General features: G+C 56.1%; 1 protein-coding gene across 1 annotated transcript in view; it reads right to left on the bottom strand.

Annotated features, from left to right (window-relative positions):
* CRISPLD2 (cysteine rich secretory protein LCCL domain containing 2) overlaps nt 1–21256 on the bottom strand; it is a 62114-nt gene that overhangs the window by 19014 nt on the left and 21844 nt on the right. Inside the window, exons 4-13 of the mRNA XM_059381709.1 lie at nt 20592–20724; nt 20006–20121; nt 16951–17051; nt 12242–12397; nt 10598–10658; nt 8041–8107; nt 7206–7336; nt 5387–5430; nt 3535–3607; nt 1216–1291 (exon numbers count right to left, since the gene is read on the bottom strand). Coding sequence (XP_059237692.1) covers nt 1216–1291; nt 3535–3607; nt 5387–5430; nt 7206–7336; nt 8041–8107; nt 10598–10658; nt 12242–12397; nt 16951–17051; nt 20006–20121; nt 20592–20724 — 958 coding nt within the window. The remainder of the gene's footprint in view (nt 1–1215; nt 1292–3534; nt 3608–5386; nt 5431–7205; nt 7337–8040; nt 8108–10597; nt 10659–12241; nt 12398–16950; nt 17052–20005; nt 20122–20591; nt 20725–21256) is intronic.

The raw sequence follows: 21256 nt of genomic DNA, 5'->3' as shown, positions 1-21256 counted from the left end.
CCTTTCACGTCATTCCACAAGAATTGTGTTGTCCCATTCAGTACGTTTAACCTTAAATTCCACTTTATCAGACAGGAATATTGCCAATGCTGGTTAATTGTTTCTCTGTATTTGGCTAGAATCACTTGGCCTATCTCTTTATTCTTAAGGTGTTTTAAAATCAAAGCTTGGCTCAAACATTTCTTTTCACAATTGATACACAATATTTTACTCCATTAAGCTTTTAAAACTCAATTGTGGCTGAATGGCTCCTGAGAAGAAAAAGACTCAAAGAGGAAAGGAAAAAGATGGGTAAGAAAAAGGTTAGCCATGAAGACTGCTTTGACTTAGTGACCTCAGATTTACAGGAATCTGGAACCCACGAAGCAGACGGAGGCAAAGATGGTGGTGGTGTGTGGGAGAGAACAATTAAGATGAAGACGGAAAAAAGCTGAGTAAAAATGTTGGCGGGGGGATGGGTGATGCTGATCTAATCAGGAAATGCTAGGTCTCAAAGATTCCTTGGACTAGAAAATCCCAGCTGGCTCATTCTACAGAGAGGTACGCAACTTGGCGAGAGGATCACACAGCCGGTGGACAGGGCTGGGGCCACATTCCCATCCTTTGGGACACCGTGTGTCTTAACCCCAGGCAACTGGAGGGAACAGACTCATTCTGGACGATTCACTCAGAACAATCAGGCTAAAACGTCCTTACTTAAAGTTAGCAAGGAAATGCGGAAGAACAGACTGCAGTGTGCTAAGAGTGGTTATGAACAAGCTGTCGAGTAGTGGGATTTATATTTCCTTCTGTGTGCTTTTAGCTAAGTGGGGACACGCTGTGACTACAGTGGACCAGTTCTAGAAATGCATCAGGAGAGCTGGAAGGATGATTGAGTTAGCTGGAGAAATGAAGGGTTTAAATACGTGATACCTGAGAGCCTTCACATTAAAAACGCACATGAATGGGAAGGCACAATTCAATTTACCGAACCATGAAAGCATTCGGACACGATGAGGTCCCCAGGCATCTGCGACCACACGCACACACGAGTGGAAGTACCAAGACGCCCACATGCGGGGCAACCAGGGCCGGGGTCGCAGAAAGAAGTGATCTCCATTTCGCTCAAAGCACAGGAATGAGATCTTGGGTTTCTGGTATCCAGACCTTAGAACATCGTTTCTGAGGTCTGAGCATGCGTGGAGAGGAGGCCACTGAAAATGTTGGTGTACTCACGTCTGCATAGATGTTAGTTCCAAACACAGGAGCCCAGTAGGACGGCTCGTCTTTGCAGTGTGCTGGACACCGCACCCTGGAAAACCAGAAACATGCGTGTGACGGCTCTGATCGGCAGAAGACAAAAGTTCTTAAGAAGCAGCTGGCCTTCCCCATTTGGATTTCAAGATTGAGCGGCTTACCCGGGAAAGGAAACTATCACACAGTCAACTCTCTAAGAAAAATAACATCTCTTCCCCCCCCAGCAGTGGTAAAGATATTTTCCCTCTTCGTAAACAACGCATATAGAATTTTCCAACTCCGCACAAAAGAGACACGCAGAAATAACACGGCAAAAGAGGATAAATGCATCAGAGAGTCGGAATGCGGGATTGCGAGAGATGGTACCTCCCCTTCTCGGGCGTCAGCGGGTTCATATCATGGGCGCACTAGGGAGATTATAATCAATCGACTTTGTCAAAGGCCACTTTCCTGTGTGAGGGAGGAAAGGGTGGAGGGCCCTCACCTCAGTGAGTCAGACTGTCCCAGGGAGGGGCACTGATAACCTGCGGCCGAAGGGGTCAGATCACCACTGGGTCGGTCACCACTTCCTGCTGTAGGCAGAGAGGATGAGGAGAGCGCCTCACGCTGGAAATGGGTGGGTCCTCGGTGGCGGGAGGTACCCAAACCGGGGGGGAAAAAGCACGAGCTTTATTTAAGAAAAGGTTTTTTTGCCTTTATCTGGAACAGTACGCCATGGGGCTGGAGCCAAGATGGCGGCCGGAAACCATCTGGCCCCGAGAGAGACGGGATTCTGGCAGGAAAGGGAGCCCAGGCAAAGGCAGTGAGAAGCCAAAACAGTCTGGAGGCGTGGGGGAGGGGACAAGGGCGGGGGTAGAGGAGGAGGCTGTGCCCCGAGATGCTCAAGAATTAAAAAGAATTTGGGCGAGAAAATTCTTGCCTACGGTTTCTAGAACGGCAGGTCAGAAACTGTCTCTTCCGGACGTGCACTGTGTCAAGCTCTTGGTTGGTGTTCATTTGTGTTTTCTGAAGTAACTTCCTTCTGCTTCTGCTTCAGATTTAGGTTCATGATTTAATATTCAGTAAAAGGTTGTCCTCCTTAATGGAACATTCACAGGGGGTCAGCGTGGTGATGGCCGTGGCCCTGGGAGCCCGTGAGAAAGCCCCACGGGGAACGTGGGCCACAGACGGGGGGACCTGGGGGCCCCGTTCAGTGTCTCCTCCCTCACCAGACCCTCCTGGGGCTCTTCCCTGCTCACACCTTGGGGGTGTCCACAGGTTAGTTTAAGGTCAGTCTGTAAGAAAATCCATAGGCCTCAAGGCCCCCCGAGAAGGGGTCACAGCTCCGAGAGGACCCATGAGGTACGTCAGAAGCAGATGTTACCAAATGTTACTTTATTTCCGGTTGCATCACCCTCCAAAAATCAGCCAGTACAGTTTGGTGGTGGTGGTGGGGGATGGACGTGTTTAAAATCTACTCTTTAGACAAACTGTGGTCCAGGCACAGACTAGAACCCCGCACGGCGACAGGAGAGACCACCGATGTGCTTGTGGCACAGAAGAAACTCAAAAGCATTATGCAGAGGGAAAGAAGCCAGACACGAAAGGCTCCGGACTAGGACGGCTCTGTTTAGGCGAAATGCCGGGAAAGGCAAAATTATAGTGACAGAACGTAGACCAGTGGTTGGCAGGGACATGGGGGCAGAGGTGGAAGGAGAGGGGTGACTCGAGGCAACTTTCTCGCAGGCTGGGCACTCGACCGCGGTGGTGGCCGCATGACCGGGACGTCTGTTGAGACGCGTCGGATTGTACAGTCACAGTGGGTGGGTTTTGTCGTGTGCAAGTTGCACCTCAGAAAAGTTGGGCTCTAATGAGCCGATTCTCAAGTGACCCAGAGAAAATGTCAGAGATGAAGCCCAAGAACCAAGGGGCGGATGAAGGGGACAAGAGACCTCACGAAGCTTTTAGTACGGTGATTCCCCGCCGGGCCGCTCCGAGACTCAGATCTCAGTGGTCTGGGCAGGGGCCTGGGAAATCTGTTCTGTTGACGTCCCTCAGGCAACTCCACCCCCACCTGCCCCCCACCCCGCAGCCAGGGTGGAGAACCAGAGGTCTCTGGGAGAGGTCCAGTGGGTCTAGAACCCTGAGCAGAAAGCAGTCGGTTTCCCCGGGCGTCCGCACCAAAGGGCCACGCCTAGAACTCAGGGCCACGCCTAGAACTCGGTTATGCTTCGCTGCATGAGATGATACCCCAACCTAGCCCTGGGCCTCTTTCCCTCAGCCCTTGTGTTTGCAAAACCAGAGGCCAGTGAGCCTTACCTGGGGCAGTGGGTCCCCACCTTCTCGAACGGGCAGAGCTGAGCGACGGTGCTGTAACAGTCCACGTCCTGCACTGGGGAGAGGAACACCGAGGGAATCGGTCAGGTCATTGGCAAGCCTGGGTCTCAGGCCTCCAGCCTGTGAGATGGCCTGCTGGCCCCCAGGTCCTAGGGGCTCCTGGGGCCCTCACACGGAGGCAGGATGAGAAGCCTAGCACCGCAGGCACCTCACTTCGGGCCCCTCAACGGGTGAGACGCCCCACGGCCCGAGTGTGTGCACAGCTCCCCGGGACCGACGATACCTCTCAGTGCCCCCTTCCTTGGTCCTCATGTCAAGTACTATTCTCACTACCCAGAGGAGGAAGCAGAGGCCCAGAGGCTACCCTGGGTCTGCACGGGATGTGGTGGGAAGCTGGGTTTCTGATTCCAGGCCTAGAGCTCCTCTTCAAGGTCACTTGTTTTTAACAACGGAGGTAAGAAAGTGGCTCTAACACAGGCTGCCTGTGGTCTCTGAGCACATGCCCTCAGCTAGCCCCAGGTGTGGCAAACCTTTCCCAAAGGGCCAGAGGCTAAATACTCCTGGCTTGGCTGCCATATGGACTACATGGCCACCACTCGACTCTGCTACCGTAGTACAAACCAGCCATAGCACACGTGTAAATGAATGGGAGCGACTATGTGCCAATAAAACTTTATTTGCAAAGACAGACGGCAGGAAGGATTTGGCCCTGAGGGTGGTCGTTTCCGCCAACCCCTGGTCCAGCCTATCATCTGGACGGGCCGGAGGTCTAGGTAGCCCGTGGGGACTTGTTCTGTACCCCACGGGACGCTGTACAACGGAAGGAAGGGGAGGTCATTAAAATTAGGTTGAGAACACCACTAAAAGGCACAGAATAATACATCATTATTTAATTCTCTTTCAATTCTTGAAAGCGTATCAATGCATTACCAGTGCAAATACTGTTAATCACCGGGAAAATAAACCATAAAGGTGTCCACCAAAATGCTCACAAAGTTATCTCTGAGTGGCAGAAACGGGGCCAAATCCCCCCCCCTTTTTTTTTCAATGCTTCTTTGTATTTTTAAGTTATCTGGAATAAATAGGCATTACTTTTGTAAAATGGAAAAAAAGCTGCTACATGTTTTTATAACCAGATATTCCTGCATCCAGGGCCTATGACGGCAAGAACCGCTTTCCCAAAGGAAAGGAAGGGTCGGCGGGCCAGTTTCCTGAGGAAGCATCTCCGCTTGCCTGGGACCGTTCCCGCCAAGTGCCCGGGCTGGGCAGTTCGAGTTCACGGCTCCCCTGTGCCTACGGTATGCCCTGCCACGGATGCGACCCACCCTGCCGCGGGGACGTGCCCTGGGCAATAGGAAACACAGGCGAAAGAAAAGGGAGGCCGGAGAGGGCAAGTGCGTGCCACGAGCTTCGTCCTGCTTGCCTTCGGCGTTCGTGCCGACGTTACTGTCTCTCAACCCCCGTTTTCTGATGAGCCCAGCGTGGGGCCTCGGCACCCTCCTCACGGGCTCCCGCTGCTACTGTCCACCAGTAGAAACGGACGCTTCCTTCAGGCGCTCTGGACCCAGGCATTAGAATTTCTGTGACGCTCAGCTGAGAGCCCCAGTCCTGTTTCTGGTTTGGCAACTGAAGGCCAGTGCCACGTTCAGATATGGTTAGAAAGTGGTTAAAGAACTGACCTCATCAGGAAAAAGCCTTTACATGCTGAGAACAGCAGTGTTAGCAGGCATCAAATGCATTTAATCAAAAGCTAAGGAGAATGAAAACCTCCAGGGAAACTCAAGATGACCTGTGGATGATGGTCAGTCACACAGAAAAAGACTGGCCAGCTTACCTTTGACTTTTGACACCACGAAGGAGCTGGAAGGCTTGTATTTGCTGGAAAAGAATACATGAGCTCAATGCAAACAGACTCATTCCTAAAAGAGCAAGATGGCTCCTGCGTTTCTTTTCAGCCTCGACTTTTTAATCTTCCTATCTTTTTAGATTCCTACCAGCCCGAAAGCCCTTAGAACATCCTAGAATAGGACTTGTTAACCTTCTCTGTGCCGAGAAACCCCTCTGACAGGCTGGTGAAGCCTACGGACCTCTTCTCAGGATAAGGACTTTAAAAGGCATATGATACATTTAAAAGATTAACAGGGAGTCAGTTATTAGTGATGTTTTTTGTTATCCAAGGATTAAGGCGGCTTTGCGTCTGAGTGATAGCCGAACTTCCTTGTGAACACAGTCTTCTAACCACTATCCTTTTAGGGTAATCATGGCAGAGACCGGCTTTTCAGACTCCCCCCCGCCCCCCGCAACAGGATTTCTCCCAGTGAGAGGGTCGCTGGCCCAGCTAACGCTGCTCTGGTTTGGGGCTGCCATTCATACCGGCAGGAAATACAGTTCAATCATAAGTTAAAGAAAACAAAGCTCTGATGTTTGTGTCGATGTTTGCAGACTCCCTAAAACACAAAGAACCCTGCTCCAGATGCAAGGTTGGCCCCCAGGAGGGCCCAGAAGCGGCTCTGGGACAAGCATGCCAGGCCGCGCGGGGCCCAGACCCTCGTGGTGCCCGTGCTGAGCCTGACGTGGCTGGCGTTAGGTCACTCGGCCTCCGAGAACATGTTCTTTGCTTCCGGTTAAACTTCCGCGCTCGTGTTTACACAACCCCGGAGTCCCTAGCTAAAATGAAGAGAGAATTTTGCAAGACCTCTTGAAGAAGCAGGCCTTTCAAAGGGGAATGACTCATGTGCTTTCTGAAATGTCCTGAGCAGAGCTCCCTGGAACACACACACAGGGGCTCTGGTCCCCATGGTCCTAGCTACAGACCTTGGGATAGGCACTGACACAGGAAAGCTCTCTTGAGGTGATGCACCGTGGCCGGGCGCTGTCGGGGGCTGAGGCAGGGTCCCAATGTCCCCGCTAGGCTGGGCTGGGCTCTAGGTCTTGGATAGGGAAGGGGCCCCGGGCATGGGGTGATGGAGCATTCTCAGGGCTCTGGGCAATAGATCTTTCCTCGCAACGGTGGCAGAGGAGTCACATCATGTTAAAAATTGACTGGCTGTAGCTCTGGACACAAGATGGAGGTCAGCTCTGGGTCCCACTAGGGCCCTCTTTCACAAGCAAGGTGCTGCCACCCAGAAGGGATGAAGAAACTGGACCAAGATGGGGAGAGGGGGCAGAGCCCACTGCCGGGCTCTGTGCTCCCCAGTTCCTTTATGGCTCTGACTGTACAGACAGAACACGATGTGGCCTGCCCCATCGCAAGAGTCAGGATGGGGAGGGCCACCTGCCCAGCGTCCATCTGCAGACCTAGCCGTAAAACAGTATCTTCCACCAAGAAAAAAATAAGTCAATCTATTTTAAAAATGGAAAGCCTCATTCTCCAGAAAGAAAAAAAATGCTATTCAAGAATCAACCTGTAAACTCAAGGATGGGAAGCAAAGAGAGGGTCAAAACTCAGCCCAGAGGAAACACAGGAAAACCCACGCAGGGGAAAGATGGCAAATTGCCTGTGGGGGGGAGTTTGAGCTACGGAGTTAAGTCTTCATAGGTTTGTTGTGTTTTGTTTTGTTTTGTTTTTCCCTGCTTCTTTAGATTGTCAGGTGCTTCTTGATATTTCGACGATATCTTCATGACCAGGAAGAAGGAATCCTTATCATAGTTACCTCAGAGACTCCACGCCATTCCTCGCAGACCGCACGAAGAAGGGGACCTTCCCGTTCCTGGTGACGTCCACCAGGCCCCCGCTGGCGTCCAGGATTCCGTAGTGAATGGCGGCCCGGCATATGCTGGATGACTGGGGGCAGGGACGGGGGCACCGTAAGTACGTCTGAATTCACCTTTGTCCGGGCTTCTTTAGAAATGCCCAGGGTGGGGGCGCCCGGGTGGCTCAGTGGGTTAAAGCCTCTGCCTTTGGCTCAGGTCACGATCTCGGGGTCCTGGGATGGAGTCCCGCGTCCGGCTCTCTGCTCAGCAGGGAGCCAGCTTCCCCCCACCCCCACCACTCTCTGCCTGCCTCTCTGCCTACTTGTGATCTCTCTCGCTGTGTCAAATAAATAGATAAAATCTAAAAAAAAAAAAAGAAAGAAAGAAAGAAAAGAAGAAGAAGAAGAAGAAATGTCCAGGGTGTTTGTCCTCAAACCACAAAGCCGAAATGTCTGGCCAAAGCTCACCCCACGTCTGACTCACCTTTCTCTAGAACACGGCTTTGTTCCTGGGGCTGCTTATCTCAGAACACTCATCCGAGGGGCTTTACGAACGGAGAGCGGCAACAAACAGCCCTTTCTCCCCATCCAGTGGAGCATGTTAACGCCCGGTCTAGGATGGAGACTCCCCTTCCGAGGGGGAGCCCCCATTCCCCAAAAGTGGCTTTACGAGTCTGCGCGCCCAGAGACAGGCGCGGGTCGGCTCTTGGACAGAGGGAGGGGAAGGAAATCCTGTCGTGTGAGAACCACCCGCCTCCCTTCCAAACGCACGACGGCCGCCCGCACGGGCACTTACGCTTTCGAAGAAGAGAGTTCCGAAGACCTTGGCCTGGTTGCTCAGACAGCCCGCGGGGCACTGGTACCTGATGCAGAAGAAAGCAGATTTTCGGAGGTGAACGTGTTGCGGGACTCTCACCAGGAATCTACCCGGGTGCGTCTCCTTCAAAAGCTCGACTCTGACCTCAGAGAGGAGCTCCAGGGACGCGAAACCCGCTGCGCCCAGGCGAGTCGCGATTTCCCCAGGCTGGAGGTCACGCCAGCACCATTCCGGGCTCTACCAGGCCTTCCTCTCCTGTGTTTAGGACTCGCAGTGAAGGCAGAGGTGCAAACTCAAGGACAATTCACAGAAGACAAGTGGTTTTGAAGGCGCACACGTACGTTCTCGAACACCATCATCGAAGAAGGTACAGCTGAAGAGGACATGCCTCCTTCCAGGGGTCGAACCCCAAGGGTGGGTTTTTTTTATAGAATAAAATCCAGGGCGCCTGGGTGGCTCAGTGGGTTAAGCCGCTGCCTTCGGCTCAGGTCATGATCTCAGGGTCCTGGGATCGAGTCCCGCATCGGGCTCCCTGCTCAGCAGGGAGCCTGCTTCCTCCTCTCTCTCTCTGCCTGCCTCTCTGCCTACTTGTAATCTCTCTGTCAAATAAATAAAATCTTAAAAAAAAAAAAAAAAAAGAATAAAATCCAGTGAGGATTCTCCTGAAATGCCTACATCAATCTTTCCAGAAAGACTTAAAAATTCACTTTCTCCCATTCTCAAACTTTCCTGGTAGGCATATAAACCCGAGCCAGAGGTCGGAAAATCGGACCCCATGTTGTTCCAAGTGTCTGGCATCATGAAAAACTAGAAATGAAACCAGCACCGCCCAAGGGACGGCCACGCCTGTGTTTGCACGGCCGTATGGTGGAGTCTGATGCGTTCCCCGAGCAATGAAGTCTTTGAAACGTACGTGACTTGGGAAAACCTTAAGTGAAAACGGTAGCTCACAAGCTTCAGCGTCAGCGGCGGGAACCTCCCCAGGGCCCAGAGAACGCACAGGAAGGGACTACACCTAATTGCTATAGATCAAGGAGATGCTGTGACACTGTTGTTTTTTTTTTTTCTTTAGACGCTGGCGGTGCTGCTGTTCTCCTGAATTACTTCCTCTAAACAAGAACACCTTTTAAAGTCCAGGGGGGAAAGGGCCCAACAGATGTGATTTTTGTCAAAGCACCGGGTGATGGGATGCCGTTGAGGAGACAGATGGTGGACGTACTTGAATTATATGGTTCTCCGTCGGTGGCCTCGGACAGTCCCTCTCCCTGCTTGCGGTGGGTCCCAGCAAGCCCCGACTCTGGAACTTTCTCAAGGCTCTCTATGCGTGTTCTCCGAGCTTCTCATTCTTCCCACTGACTACTCAGGTGTGATGCTCTCGTAAGAGCTTGTGGCCCAGAAAGTCAGCGCAAAGGGACCACTGAGTGTTCCCGACACCCAGAGCTGTGCAGACATGCCCAGACCCCATGCATGGGGACGGTGGTGGCACCAGCCCTCGGTGCCACAGGCTGCCCATCTCACCAGCAGACTGGCCAATTTCCTCAGCAGCACACGCCGGCCAGCTGCTCGGGGGACGCACGAGTCCTGGAGCGACCTCATCGCGGGTTGCTCAAAGTCTACTTCCTGATGCTCGTGCCCAAGTCCAGTGGCGGGGGCGGTGCGGGGGGGCCGTCCTCGGGCCAAACCAAATTCCAAAGCCCCACAGCATGAAGTAGGAGCCATCACCTTCTCTTTTAAGTAACATGGTTTGCCTTAAAGGAACGGCTGCCAAAAGCCAGAGCAAGAGGGGTAAAGCCCACTCGTGACCACGGACGTGGTTTTCCAACCGTGAATCTGAGGTTCCTTGCAAGGCTGCTGCACCTGCTGGCCATTTGCTGCCAGAAAGAGCAGCCTAGCAGCCCCATTGCCAAAACCAAACCCCTCCTTCCTGGCCACCAATCTCCAACATCTGGATGGACAAGGCTGAGTGAGTCCATTGGCGAGATGACCTAATTTGAGGACCGGGGAACACACTGGCCCACGACCTCTGTCAGTGGCCAACACCGCCAGCTCACATGTGCCCTCCCATGGCCCCTGCCCTGACATCCCCTGCACGGCACCCCGGGCCACCGTGTGACCCCCTTCACATACACAGCTGGAGTGGAGCCCCGACCTCACAAGGTCTCCTGGAGGTGATCGGACCCCTCCGGGAATGGTGCGCAATTTCTGGCACCATCTGTAGTCCCCACGGCTGGAGGTGGGGGTGCTCCTGGCATCCTTGAGGCCAGAAGGCTGCTCGTTCCCTAGAGGCCACAGGACAGCCTCACCACAGAGAATCATCAGCCCTAAGCCTCACGAGTGCCAAGGTCAGGAGCCCTGCTCTGGGCCGAGAGACACAGGTCATCTTCGTGGGCCAAGATTTTCTTAAATGGTGGCTGCCGGAGGGACCTCAGAGACATCACGGTCTGTCTAACCTATGATGCATCCCACACCCCACGGCTGGCCCTTCGAAGGAAGGGCTGCGGGCGTCAGTGCCAGAGGGGCCTGGCCCGGACCGTACCTGTTGCACGTGGACCCTTTGCACTTGTCCTTCATCTTCGTGTCACACCGGACAACCTGGGCTGGGAGAGAAGGACCAGAACGCACGTCACACCAACAGGACATTGGTCTGAGGTAAAAGATACCACCCCGTACTCCAGAGAACTTTCTGGAACATCCTGGAACCCATGTCACAACCCGAGCAGGAGCACTCATGGCTGCAGACTTCAGCTGTGAGGCTCGAGTCCCGGGCCCGGCCCTTCAGAGCAGCTGAGTGACCTTGGACAGGGGCCTTCTTCCCCAGTCGGAGGGTCAGTTTCCACAGAGACCAGCCGCGACAAGTGTCAAGGGTGCTGCTTCTGCGAGCATTCGCTGAGAAAGTCAGTGTGACCTTGGAAGGGGGCCTGGCCCACACCCAGTGCCCTGAAGCCTCAGACGGTTCTGGAAGGGTGGGCCTCACAGCCTCCTCCAGCCAAGACGAGCTCTGTCAAGCTCTCCTTGTTTATTTTCTAGGGACACATGAGGATCTGGGCACAGTGTTACAGTTTGATAGCACGACACTGGCACACCCATGAGGACAGAGACTGCTCGGGCAGAGCAGGGACAGAGCAGCCAAAAAAGCCCGGGATGGGGGGTGTTCAGAGAAGCATGAGCTCGCCCCTGCTCAGGGTGGGGGGGGGGGGGCTCCCCTTTTATGCTGTTGGCAGCTCAGGGGGACACGGAGAACCCCAGGTAGACAGCCCAGGCCTGTGTCATGCCTGGGGGGGAAATGTTCCTAGGGAGCCCCAAACCTTCCATTAAGGGGCTGGAGCGGGGACATGGAACGCTGGGCTCCAGCCGGGGCTGGGGAGGGCAGAAAGAAGGAAGCCATGAGGTGAGTGTGCGGGCAGGTCAGGGGAAAGCCCGACGAGGGCTGAGTGCGACAATCTCGCTCAGCGGAGGGTCTCCCGGAGCCTTGAGGGGAGCCGTGGGAGGCGCTGTGCTGATGGGCTCAACGCCGACACTGGGTGGCCCCCGTTACTGCAAATGATCCGCAGAGCGACCCCACGTGGGCCTTATCGCCCCCCTTGTAGGGCTGAGCAAACCAAGTCTCACGGAGGCCAGTGGGGGTCCAGTCACCAGCGAGCCGGCCTGGGGAGGCCCGTCCCGCTGGAACCTCCGTAGGAACCCAGCTTGAGCCCAAGCCCCCTTTCAAAGGAGAAGGTCTAACTTGGAAATGCCGGCCGGGGGGGAAATGCCACCCAAGCCCCGCTCCCACGATGCTTGCTTTGGAAAGGACTTAAAAATACCAATTTTTTAAAATGCTGCTGCAGGGGCACCTGGGTGGCTCAGCGGGTTAAAGCCTCTGCCCTCAGCTCAGGTCATGATCCCAGGGTCCTGGGATAAAGCCCCGCATCGGGCTCTCTGCTCAGCAGGGAGCCTGCTTCCCCCTCTCTCTCTGCCTGCCTCTCTGCCTACTTGTGATCTCTCTCTCTGTGTCAAATAAATAAATAAAATATTTTTAAAAGTAAGTAAGTAGGTAAATAAATAAATAAATGCTGCTACACTTCCCCGCTGTGCCCCACTGTTTGCTGACCCGGAGACCTCTCTGGCCGCCCCCTGCCCCCACCACCGCCCCAGCACAGGCAGCCCGGGGGCCGAGGACAGAGGACAGAGCCGCACTCACTCATGTAGCTCACGGCGGGCGCCTTCTTGGGCTTCGTGGGTCTGACCACCCTCGGCTGGTCCCAGACATGCTTGTCCTCGGGAACGGGAACGGGGGCCACCTCCACTTCGTTCATCTCGTCGGTTTCCGGCTTGGGGCTGGACGTCAACGTCTCTTCTTCAGAATGAAGAGGACGAGAAAGAGAACACGAAGCGGGGGATTCAGCAAAAATGCACTTTGCCGGGAAAACGGCAACGGGGCTGCTGGACTGGCGGGGGGTTCTCGGTCGCAAAGGGTCGGCCCGCGGCGGAGAGACAGTGACGCTGCAGAGCAGGGCCGGCCTGGGGGGGGTCCTAACGCCGAGGCAAGGCAGCCGGGTCCCCGCGGGCCGCATGTGCCGCGGAGCCGAGAGCAGCCGGGCCAACCCGAAGCGCCAAGCCAGGCGCCTGCACCTGGGTGATGGCAGCGGCTTCCTGCCCCTCCTCCCACACACCACCACCTGCCCGAGGAGGCGGCTTCAGGAGGCCGACCCCAAACCGGCACGGTCTCCCCTGAGGACCCTCTGGCCCCCGGGGTGTGCCGGGGGAGGGGTCTCCGCAGTCTTGCGCCCACCGTGGTGCAGGGCGACCCGCGTCGGTGTCTTTGGACCACGATGCACCCCGGCCACAGGGCCGCCCTGCTCCCTTCCGCACCCCCGAGTCCTCGCTCACCAAGCCGACGCCTTTCTCTGCGCCGAAGCTTCGTGGCCCGACATGTAGGACCGGGCCAAAGTCCCTGCTCCGGTTCAAAATGGAAACAGAGTCTCTGCACTGGCTCCCGGACATCTCCCAGCCCGGTGTTCTCTCTCCCGCAACCATGCCCCACAGCTTTAGCACGCTAATTAGCCAAATTCCATTTCTCGGGAGCATCCGCGTGTCTTCCCGGGTTCCTCCTGAGAGACACCTGGAAGCGCTCGTCAGAGCCCACCTGCAGGCCATCAGGGACCGAGCCATGAAGCCCCGCCAGTGCACGGAACAGTCCGGCTGCTTTCATCTGCCCGTGTGGCCTTGTCAAGGACTCCGTGGTGTGCACCCTCGTGGGGGGTGCGGGTCTCCCACTTTAGTGTGCACCCCCATCCTCCAAGGGTGTCTGAAGACCAGAGCTGGAAAGCCCCGTCTTGGGAGCCCCTCCCAGGCCTCTCTGTGGCACTGGATTAAAATTCAAGCAGGGACAAGGGCTCGTGAACACCTGCAGCTCGTCCCCGGTTGTCCTTAGCAGTGACCGCGCTGCTCCAAAGGGGGACCAGGTGTTTTGTGGCTACGCAAAGCAAGCATCCAGAGCCAGGGCCAATTCTCCAGGGCTTCTCAAGGCCGGAATGTGCTGCGTCTGTTCCAGGGGCTGGTCCCCACCCCCCACCCCCACGCCATGCGCAGCCGCCATGCCACCTGGGTGAGGAGAGCGGGTGGGGGTCAAGCGGTGGCAGTCCGGAGCCCGATGCCATCCTTATCAGAGCTCTGTTGACAGCTACGAGGCCACCACCACCTGCCCCTCCCACCAGCTGCCAACTCCCCGGGGCCAGGAGCCAGCCGGCTTCATCCCTGTCCCCCCCAACCCCAGACACCCGGCTCCCAGCCAGCTTTGCTGAATAAAATCTGCTGAATGAAGGATGAACTAAGCCGTAAGGAATTCTCTCTTTGGGTTCTTTCAGGAAAAAAATAGAGAGAGAGAGAGAGAGAAGAAAAGAGTCCCAGCTGAGTTTGAAGACCTTCACCAAGAGAATTCTGAAATCACCACTTGGAGGCCAAAGCTATAGGCGAAATCTTTAGGAAGACGCTGGGTTTGCAAACGCCGCTGGGCCCACATGTTCCGTCTCGGGTCTGCTCTCGCCGTCAATGCGGCTATTCAGCTCTGCCTTCTCTGCCGGCCGGAGTGATCTCCGGAATGAGCCGGGTTTTCTTCCACTGGCCTTTAGGATTTTTATACCTCATAATCGCGGCTTTATTCGGCCGAATATAGTTTGGCAGAGCCATCTAAAGCGTTTGAGGGTCACTATTTAAGAAAACGGGCAGACAGTCCTCGCCCTCAGACGCACACATGAAAAGCGAAGTGCTTACCCAGACGATGGCCTGTGTTTGAGCACATCCCAATTAAGATGCCCTGTGCAGAGCAGAGCGGGCCTGGGGAAATTCCACGCCCGAGTTCACCACAAGGTCACTGTGTGCACGGTCCATCCTGGACCAGAGGTCTCGGGCCCCACAACATTGCTTAGGGCTCATGGGTACGGGGCACACACTGACTCCCTACCGGCTCGGTGCTTCCTTGGCCTGTGCGCCTCGCTCCCTGGGAGGCCCAATCAGACCCATTTCACAGACAGGAAAACCAAGGCTCAGAGAGGCTAAGAGACCTGCCCAAGCTCACACAGCCACGTGTCGAGCTGCCTGGCCGCACAGCCCACACCCTTCATGGCCACACGGGTTCACAGTTTCAGGCTGGAGAGTCGGAAACTTCTCAAATGGTCCATCTTTAACCCTGACCCATCCCCATTATAGGTCAAGGCCTTTCGGGGCCCCTCAATTGGTGCTGATTAAGTAGCTTATGCAGATAACCGGCTTTACCAGAGACTTTCTGCCTGGTTAGCTAAGAAAGCTGGGATTCCTGCCAAGGGGACTTGGGAGTTTTCCATCAAAAATAAAGAAACAAGCATAAAGGCTTCATTGGGTGGGTAACCCAGCATCTGAGGTGTCTTTGTGTGCATGTGTCCTTTGAAAATGACCCTCTGGGCATCTGGGCTGTATATGCATTCGCTCGCAGGCAGAACACATCTGCTCTGTGACCCCGGAGCCCTCAGAGCCTACTGGCTGTTGGAACAACAGGTGACCAGGCATCCAGAAAGAGTCTGGGGGTAGAGAGAGCACGGAAGCAGGTGCGCTGCCTGTGTAATCAGGGAAGGCTCCCTAGAGGAGGTGTAACACCAAGTCTGTGTTTCCAAGGAGGAGAATGTATCTGCCAGATACACAGCACGGATGAGCCCCCACCCCCAAGGCGGGGAGAGGACCTACAGTCCCCACCAGGTGAGGAAGGACCCCAGCAAGGTGACAAGTGCAGTCATACCTCCCCACCCCCACTTCTGGGAGCGGATAACGAGTGTGTTTAGAAAGGGTTCTTGTTTCTTGTGTTAGCCGCTCACATCCTTCTCTGGGCATCCTCGCGGCAAAGCTTCTACAGACAGACTCTTACTGCCACTGCTATAGACGGGCAGACTGAGCCCCAGGCGGCACGCGCGGTATGCCCGAGCACACAGCTCCGGGAACCATGGAGACGACTCCTGGACCCAGCAGCTCTGGCTTATGCGCCTGGAGGCCCTCCTGGAGGGGCTGACAGACCCTGAAAACAACCCTGCGAACGGCAGGAGGTCTGAGGAGAATCCTCCACGGGCCTCCCTCTCCTAAGCTCCCCAAATTGGCGCTCGGGATCTGACAAGGGACTCGCCCCTCCTGAGGGACTGGACGGCAGCCACGGGCTCTGCCTGCCAGGGACACAGGGAAGGGCCCGGACAGGCCCGAGGGCCAGTCTCCACCCACGATCTTGTCCTGCCATGACCCCCACTTCCAGGCAGGGAGACTGAGGCTCCCAGAGAGGGGGCGGCCTACCCAGCGTCCTGCAGCTGGCATGTGGTAGGAGTGCTCCTCCTGAAGCCAGCGCGCCGGGCTCTAGCACCCGTGTTTCGTGGGTGCAGGACCCAGAGCAGGGATTTTCGTGGAGGGGTTCGCTGAAGACCAGTGTGTGGCACCCCGCTTGGAGACAGAGACTCGGGGCGGGCCGGCAGGAGACACTGCTACTAAAAAGCCTCCCCGTCTCATGGGCTCACGTTGGGCAGAACCAGTGGTGACCAGCTGGCCGGGACAACAGGACCCCTGCACCCCAACTAGGCCTGGGACCCCACACCCCAGCCCACCTGTCTCTGCACCCCAGAGCCCACTGGACTGTCAAGAAAAGCCTGGCGTGGAGAGCCGCCCGCTCCTGCATGCCCAAGCTTCCGGGGAGACCCCTCTCTGCTGTCCCATGGCAGCCGACGCGGCCACACGGACAACACGTCCCAAACACAAACACTCGGGGAGCGCCTCGGACCCACTTCCGCCCCCCAGGGTTAGAGCCGGAGAAAATACTGCAAAACGTGAGCAACCATTCAGGCCCCAGGATGTGTTACTTACAGCAGCGGGGACCGTGGAAAGGTCCCGGGAGGCCAGCTAGAAACAAGGGTGAGGACTCGTGGCAGACGCTCGGATCTGCCGGGGCCACAGAGGGAAGGGAACCGTGAACACGCATGACGGATCGGGCGAGGCATCCGCGAGGGGCCACCGAGTGGCAGGGAGGAGGCCAGCAGCCCCGGGGGGCGGGGCAAGCCCTGCCAGCCTGGAGGTCACCTCGGATAGGCACAGTCCTGTTTGTCGTGTGTTTGTAACCAAACCGTGAGAGCTGACCACGGCAGGGACGCGTGTGCAGCCAGTGCCCAGCGCAGGGTGGGGCCGCGGGAGAGGCCTCCTGAAGGGACATGCGGGGACACGCGGGGGGCTGAACGCCAGGGCTGGAGAGGGGGTCTGCCCACCACCCACGGCTGCACCGGCAGGAGGAGGGGTGGGGGAGGGGCGCCTTGACTGCAGCGTTCAGCTGGCCCGTTTGACGACAGCCCTTCCCCGGGCCCACTGACAGAGGGGACAGCCACTCGGGGTGGCTTCCGAGTCACTTCCTACCTCGGTAACACAGATTGTTCTTACAACCGCCCCCGTAGCTGGGCGGGCACTCGGAGCAGGGCTGGCCGGTTCTGTACGGGGCTTCTCCGATCCAGTTCCCCCTGCGGGAACACCAAAAACACCATCAGGAGGGGCTGCCGCCTGAGCCCCGGGGCCCCTCCTGGCCCCTTTCCTGGGCTGTCCAGGAGGGAGAGGCCGCCGCATAGAGCCTAGAGAATTCTAGAAGAATCCCGGCGGGAACTCGGACACCTCCTTCCTCCCCAGCACCGTGATCCCGTCGTGCTGCCCGTGTCCTGCCTTACACGACTCTGAACACTGTCCACCACCCCCCACCCCAGCCCAACACCTTCGTCCTGGAGAGCTGCCGAGATCTGCCCTGTGGAGCCGTTTGTCAAAGCAGTAAAAGCACGTTCTGGGAAGGAGCTCGTGTCGACTAAGCTCCTACCGACCAGGTCCCTCCATCCTTCTGACACCTTGGGGGGGCACTGAAGTTCCACCCTTTCTCAGAGGAGGCCACGGAGGCTTGAAAGGTTAAGTGACTTGCCCAAGGCCACACAGCAAGCAAGTGGAGGGGCTCAGAGCCTTTGAGCACTCTGCCCTCGGGGTTGGGACCAAGGTCCGTCCAGATGTCACTGACACTGTCCACTTCCGTCTGAAGTCCCTGGCCACGAAAATGGAGGCCGGTCAGGCCTGGTTCTCCAGGTAACAGGTGTGGAGCGGTGTCCGTAGCCCCTCTCCCAGAGCCTGGGCCTCTGACAGCACAAGCTGGAGCCATGCGTGATGGGGGAACCAGTCTTTGTGATTCCTTCTAGAAACTTCCTTCAGGGTTGACCTGGTGGGCCACTCAGGAAGGTGATCCAGAGCCCTGCTGAGAAGCCATGCCTGGCCCTGGCCTCCCCCAGCCTCCCTCCACTGAGCAATCCAGAGCAACTCCCCAAGTGGAACCCCTGCCCTGCCTGCCGTGTGACCCCACCACTGCCCTCAGGGCTGACCCTCTATCTCCTTCTCTGTAACAGGGGCCACAGCAGGAGGTTGTGCAGTGACAGAGTGATGGCATGGAGACCCTCAGCCCAGGGCCCTGCTCACGGTGAAGGCCGCGTGTTCCGTGAGAGCTTGCTAAATCAACAGGTCCGTCGGGCAGCATTTCTGACAGCTTCCCAGGGAGGTCCGGGGGCCGTGCTGGTGCTGGGAGGTCAGGCACCTGACTCAGCGTCCTGCACGGCCAGGGGCTCCGACTCTTGGCTACACAGCTGTCAGAATGGCCCACTGGACAGAAAACACTGTGCATTAATCTCCAACGCACGGCGCTGAGCAGGAGATACAGGGGAAGAAAGGGCATACGGGTCTGGTCCATTCTCGTGAGGGTCCGAAGTGGACACCGACCAGTGCAGAGGGATGTCGATGGTGGTAGTTACAGGGGTACACACGTGTCACAGGGACCCAGTGTGTGTCTCCCCACCGCCCACTAATGGCCACGTTGAAGCCCTAACCCCCAGATGGCTGTGTGTAGAGACAGGGCGTGCCAGGAGGTGAGTGAGGGGACGAGGTCACAGGATGAGGCTCCCGCCCACCAGGATCAGTGTCCCTAAGGGAGGGGACCCTGGGGAGCCCCTACTCTCTCCCTTGCTCCCTCTCTATACACACGCAGAAGAACGGCCACGTCACGACACAGGGAGGAAGGGAACCACCAGCACCCAGAGGCACACCCTGCCTCCACCTGGGACTCATGGCCTCTGGCCCTTGGTCATGGCCACGCATGCTGGCTGGCCCATGTAGACACGTGTGGGGTTTATCGGGCTGCACACTTGAGACATGGGTACCATCCCTACGTTTTCTGTTTTTCAAGAAGACAGCTGGGTGCGAAGAAAGGCAGATTCTGTTTCTGATAGGATCTTCAGGTGTATTTCTTTCTTTTTTTATACAAAGAGTCGAATCGAAATATCCATCATGCCCCACTGGCCACTCTGCTGGGGACCCCGCCCCAGGGGGCCAGTTACTGCTCTTCCACGGGGCGGGCGTTTCCCTTCCCACCAGCAGTGACCTAATCCACCTGCCCTCACGCGGGCCTGTGGGCTGCGGAGACACGGCCAGCATGGGCGTGCCAGATGCACGACAGATGATCTCTTTCCTCCTGACCTCAGCGATTCCCCCACATCCCACCTCCTCATGGCTGCTCCTGACCCAAAACAAATGAGTGAGGTCATCTTCGTTTCATTCAGTCCCTGAGCAAATATGCTGTGAGGGCATCCTGTGTGCAGGGCCAGTGCGAGGGCAGGAGCCAGCCCTGTGGCTGGAGAGCAAACCACAGGCTGTACACGGGGAGGGCCATGCTGTGAAAAGTAGTATATTATTTGATGAGCAAAGGAGGTAAGTCAATAGAGGGACAGATGGCCCACTGATGACATCAGGTTGCTCTGAGGAGAAAGGGGGCTAAGACACAGGCTCAGTATGGTCTTTTCTAGAAGGGAAAACATAAAAATGCAAAAACTAGGTTTAGCGTGAATACATTTCCCAGAGTGGTATCTGCTGCTGTATTTTCATCCCACTGGCTATGACACACCCCACGGTTGGCCAGCCAACAGCTACTCCAGCTTCTGATTTGCTCTGGGAGTCCCAGAAGATGACTTGCAAAGCCAACTGGGCAATTTCATTCATGGAACCATTAGGGAAGTCTCAGCCTCCCCCGCCATCGCCCATCTGTGCACTTACAGTCTAGTTCTAGCCAATGACAGAAGGAGAAAGTGGGCCAGGGCTGAGAAAGGCCAAGAGAAAGCCCTTTACTACCATTCTTGTCCCTTTAGTTTGGGAAGATGTGATGCCCGGTGCTCTGAAGCCATCTTGGAACCATGAGGACAGGCTAGTAGAGCAGGGAAACAGAAAGAGCTTGAGTCCTCATGGACACTGCTGAGCTTTTAAGCTTAACTGGATGCACCAATCTCTAGATGTCTTGTTATGTGAACTACGAAGAGACCTCACCATTTAATCCAACTTCCCTTGGGTCCTCCATGGCTGGACAATGCATCCCAACCCAGACAACCATGTTACTTATTCTTACTTTGGAGAGTAATTGCAGACGAGGTAGACCGCATTCTCCCAAACATCTCCCCAAACGTTCATCCTCTGGCAGGTGTTCACAGCACAGCCAATTTTGTTGGTGGCGGCCCAGACTATCTGAAAAGATGACAACCACATGTCAGAACCCCGCCAAGGCAGAACAGGGCAACCTAGTCTGGCCTGGATCTCCAGGGCGCTGGCCCTAAAAGGGTGTATGTTGTGAAGGGGTGATGGACCAGAGTTTTTCCCTAATCCCTGAAGATCCTTATGTTTGTTAAACACACGCATGTGCGCACACACACACGCACACACACACCCCAAACAGAAACAAATCACCCACAAGGAAAACGTGCCAGCGACAGAGGACTGCCACACAAGTTTCTAGAGCTTACTCCCAGTTTCCACACTTGTGTCACAAACCCACGCTCGGCCCAACAGCCGGACTTTGAGGAACACCAAATTAAAGGGAAACATGATGGTAATGAGAGAGTGGAGTCTTCCAACCGAGGAGCAGGCCCGAAGGGCCAGCTGAGTGACGGGGTCTGGGGGTGCTGGGCTGAGGTCGCGGTGAGGGCCTCGGGGCTTACCTGTGTGTAGTGGGTGCACATGGGCCCAGAGCACCTCTCCGGACACCAGGGGTTGCACTCGTGGGGGTAGGGGTAGGTGTAGTCCTTCACCTCGTCATACCACGACTGCACGTGGAAGCCAGGAGAGCGGTACCTGCGGGGCAGACCAGCTGGTTACGTCCCGGCCTCCACCCACCGCAGCTCGCAGCACAGCCGTCCATAGGGCAGGCTAGAGGACAGGGCTGCTGTGCATGAATGGCCCCAAATCCTGCCCTGGACCTGCTGTAAGTGCCTAGAACCCAAACTTACAAGGAGCCCCCCCTGGGCATTCCCGGAGTGCCTGGGTTCCAGGAGTGTCTCTGGGAGGCCCACACTCCACCTGTGTATGCAGGAAACGTTTGCCTGGCCCCCAACAAGTCACTGCTTATATTACAATTACGTATTTATGTCCACAAGCCCCTTATTTCCCAGGTGTGATTCTTTAAAACAACTTGATGGACGACATGAGTCCCTTTCAAGTCAATGCAGAGAAAAACAGCAAGTAAGTAACCATCCAGGTAATGCACGGATGGGATGCCAGGGAACATCTAAAAAGGGGCAAAACCAGCCCGCGATGGGGGACAGGGCACACGGGGGAGCCTAGAGGCGAACGTTTCCATATCGTCATGGCTGGCTTCATTCCTCAC

The sequence above is a fragment of the Mustela nigripes genome, chromosome 17, assembly GCF_022355385.1.
Source record: "Mustela nigripes isolate SB6536 chromosome 17, MUSNIG.SB6536, whole genome shotgun sequence".
In the NCBI taxonomy this organism is placed as follows: Eukaryota; Metazoa; Chordata; class Mammalia; order Carnivora; family Mustelidae; genus Mustela; species Mustela nigripes.
The sequence above is the reverse complement of the archived record's forward strand: the minus strand, read 5'-3'. Positions and strand labels throughout refer to the sequence as shown.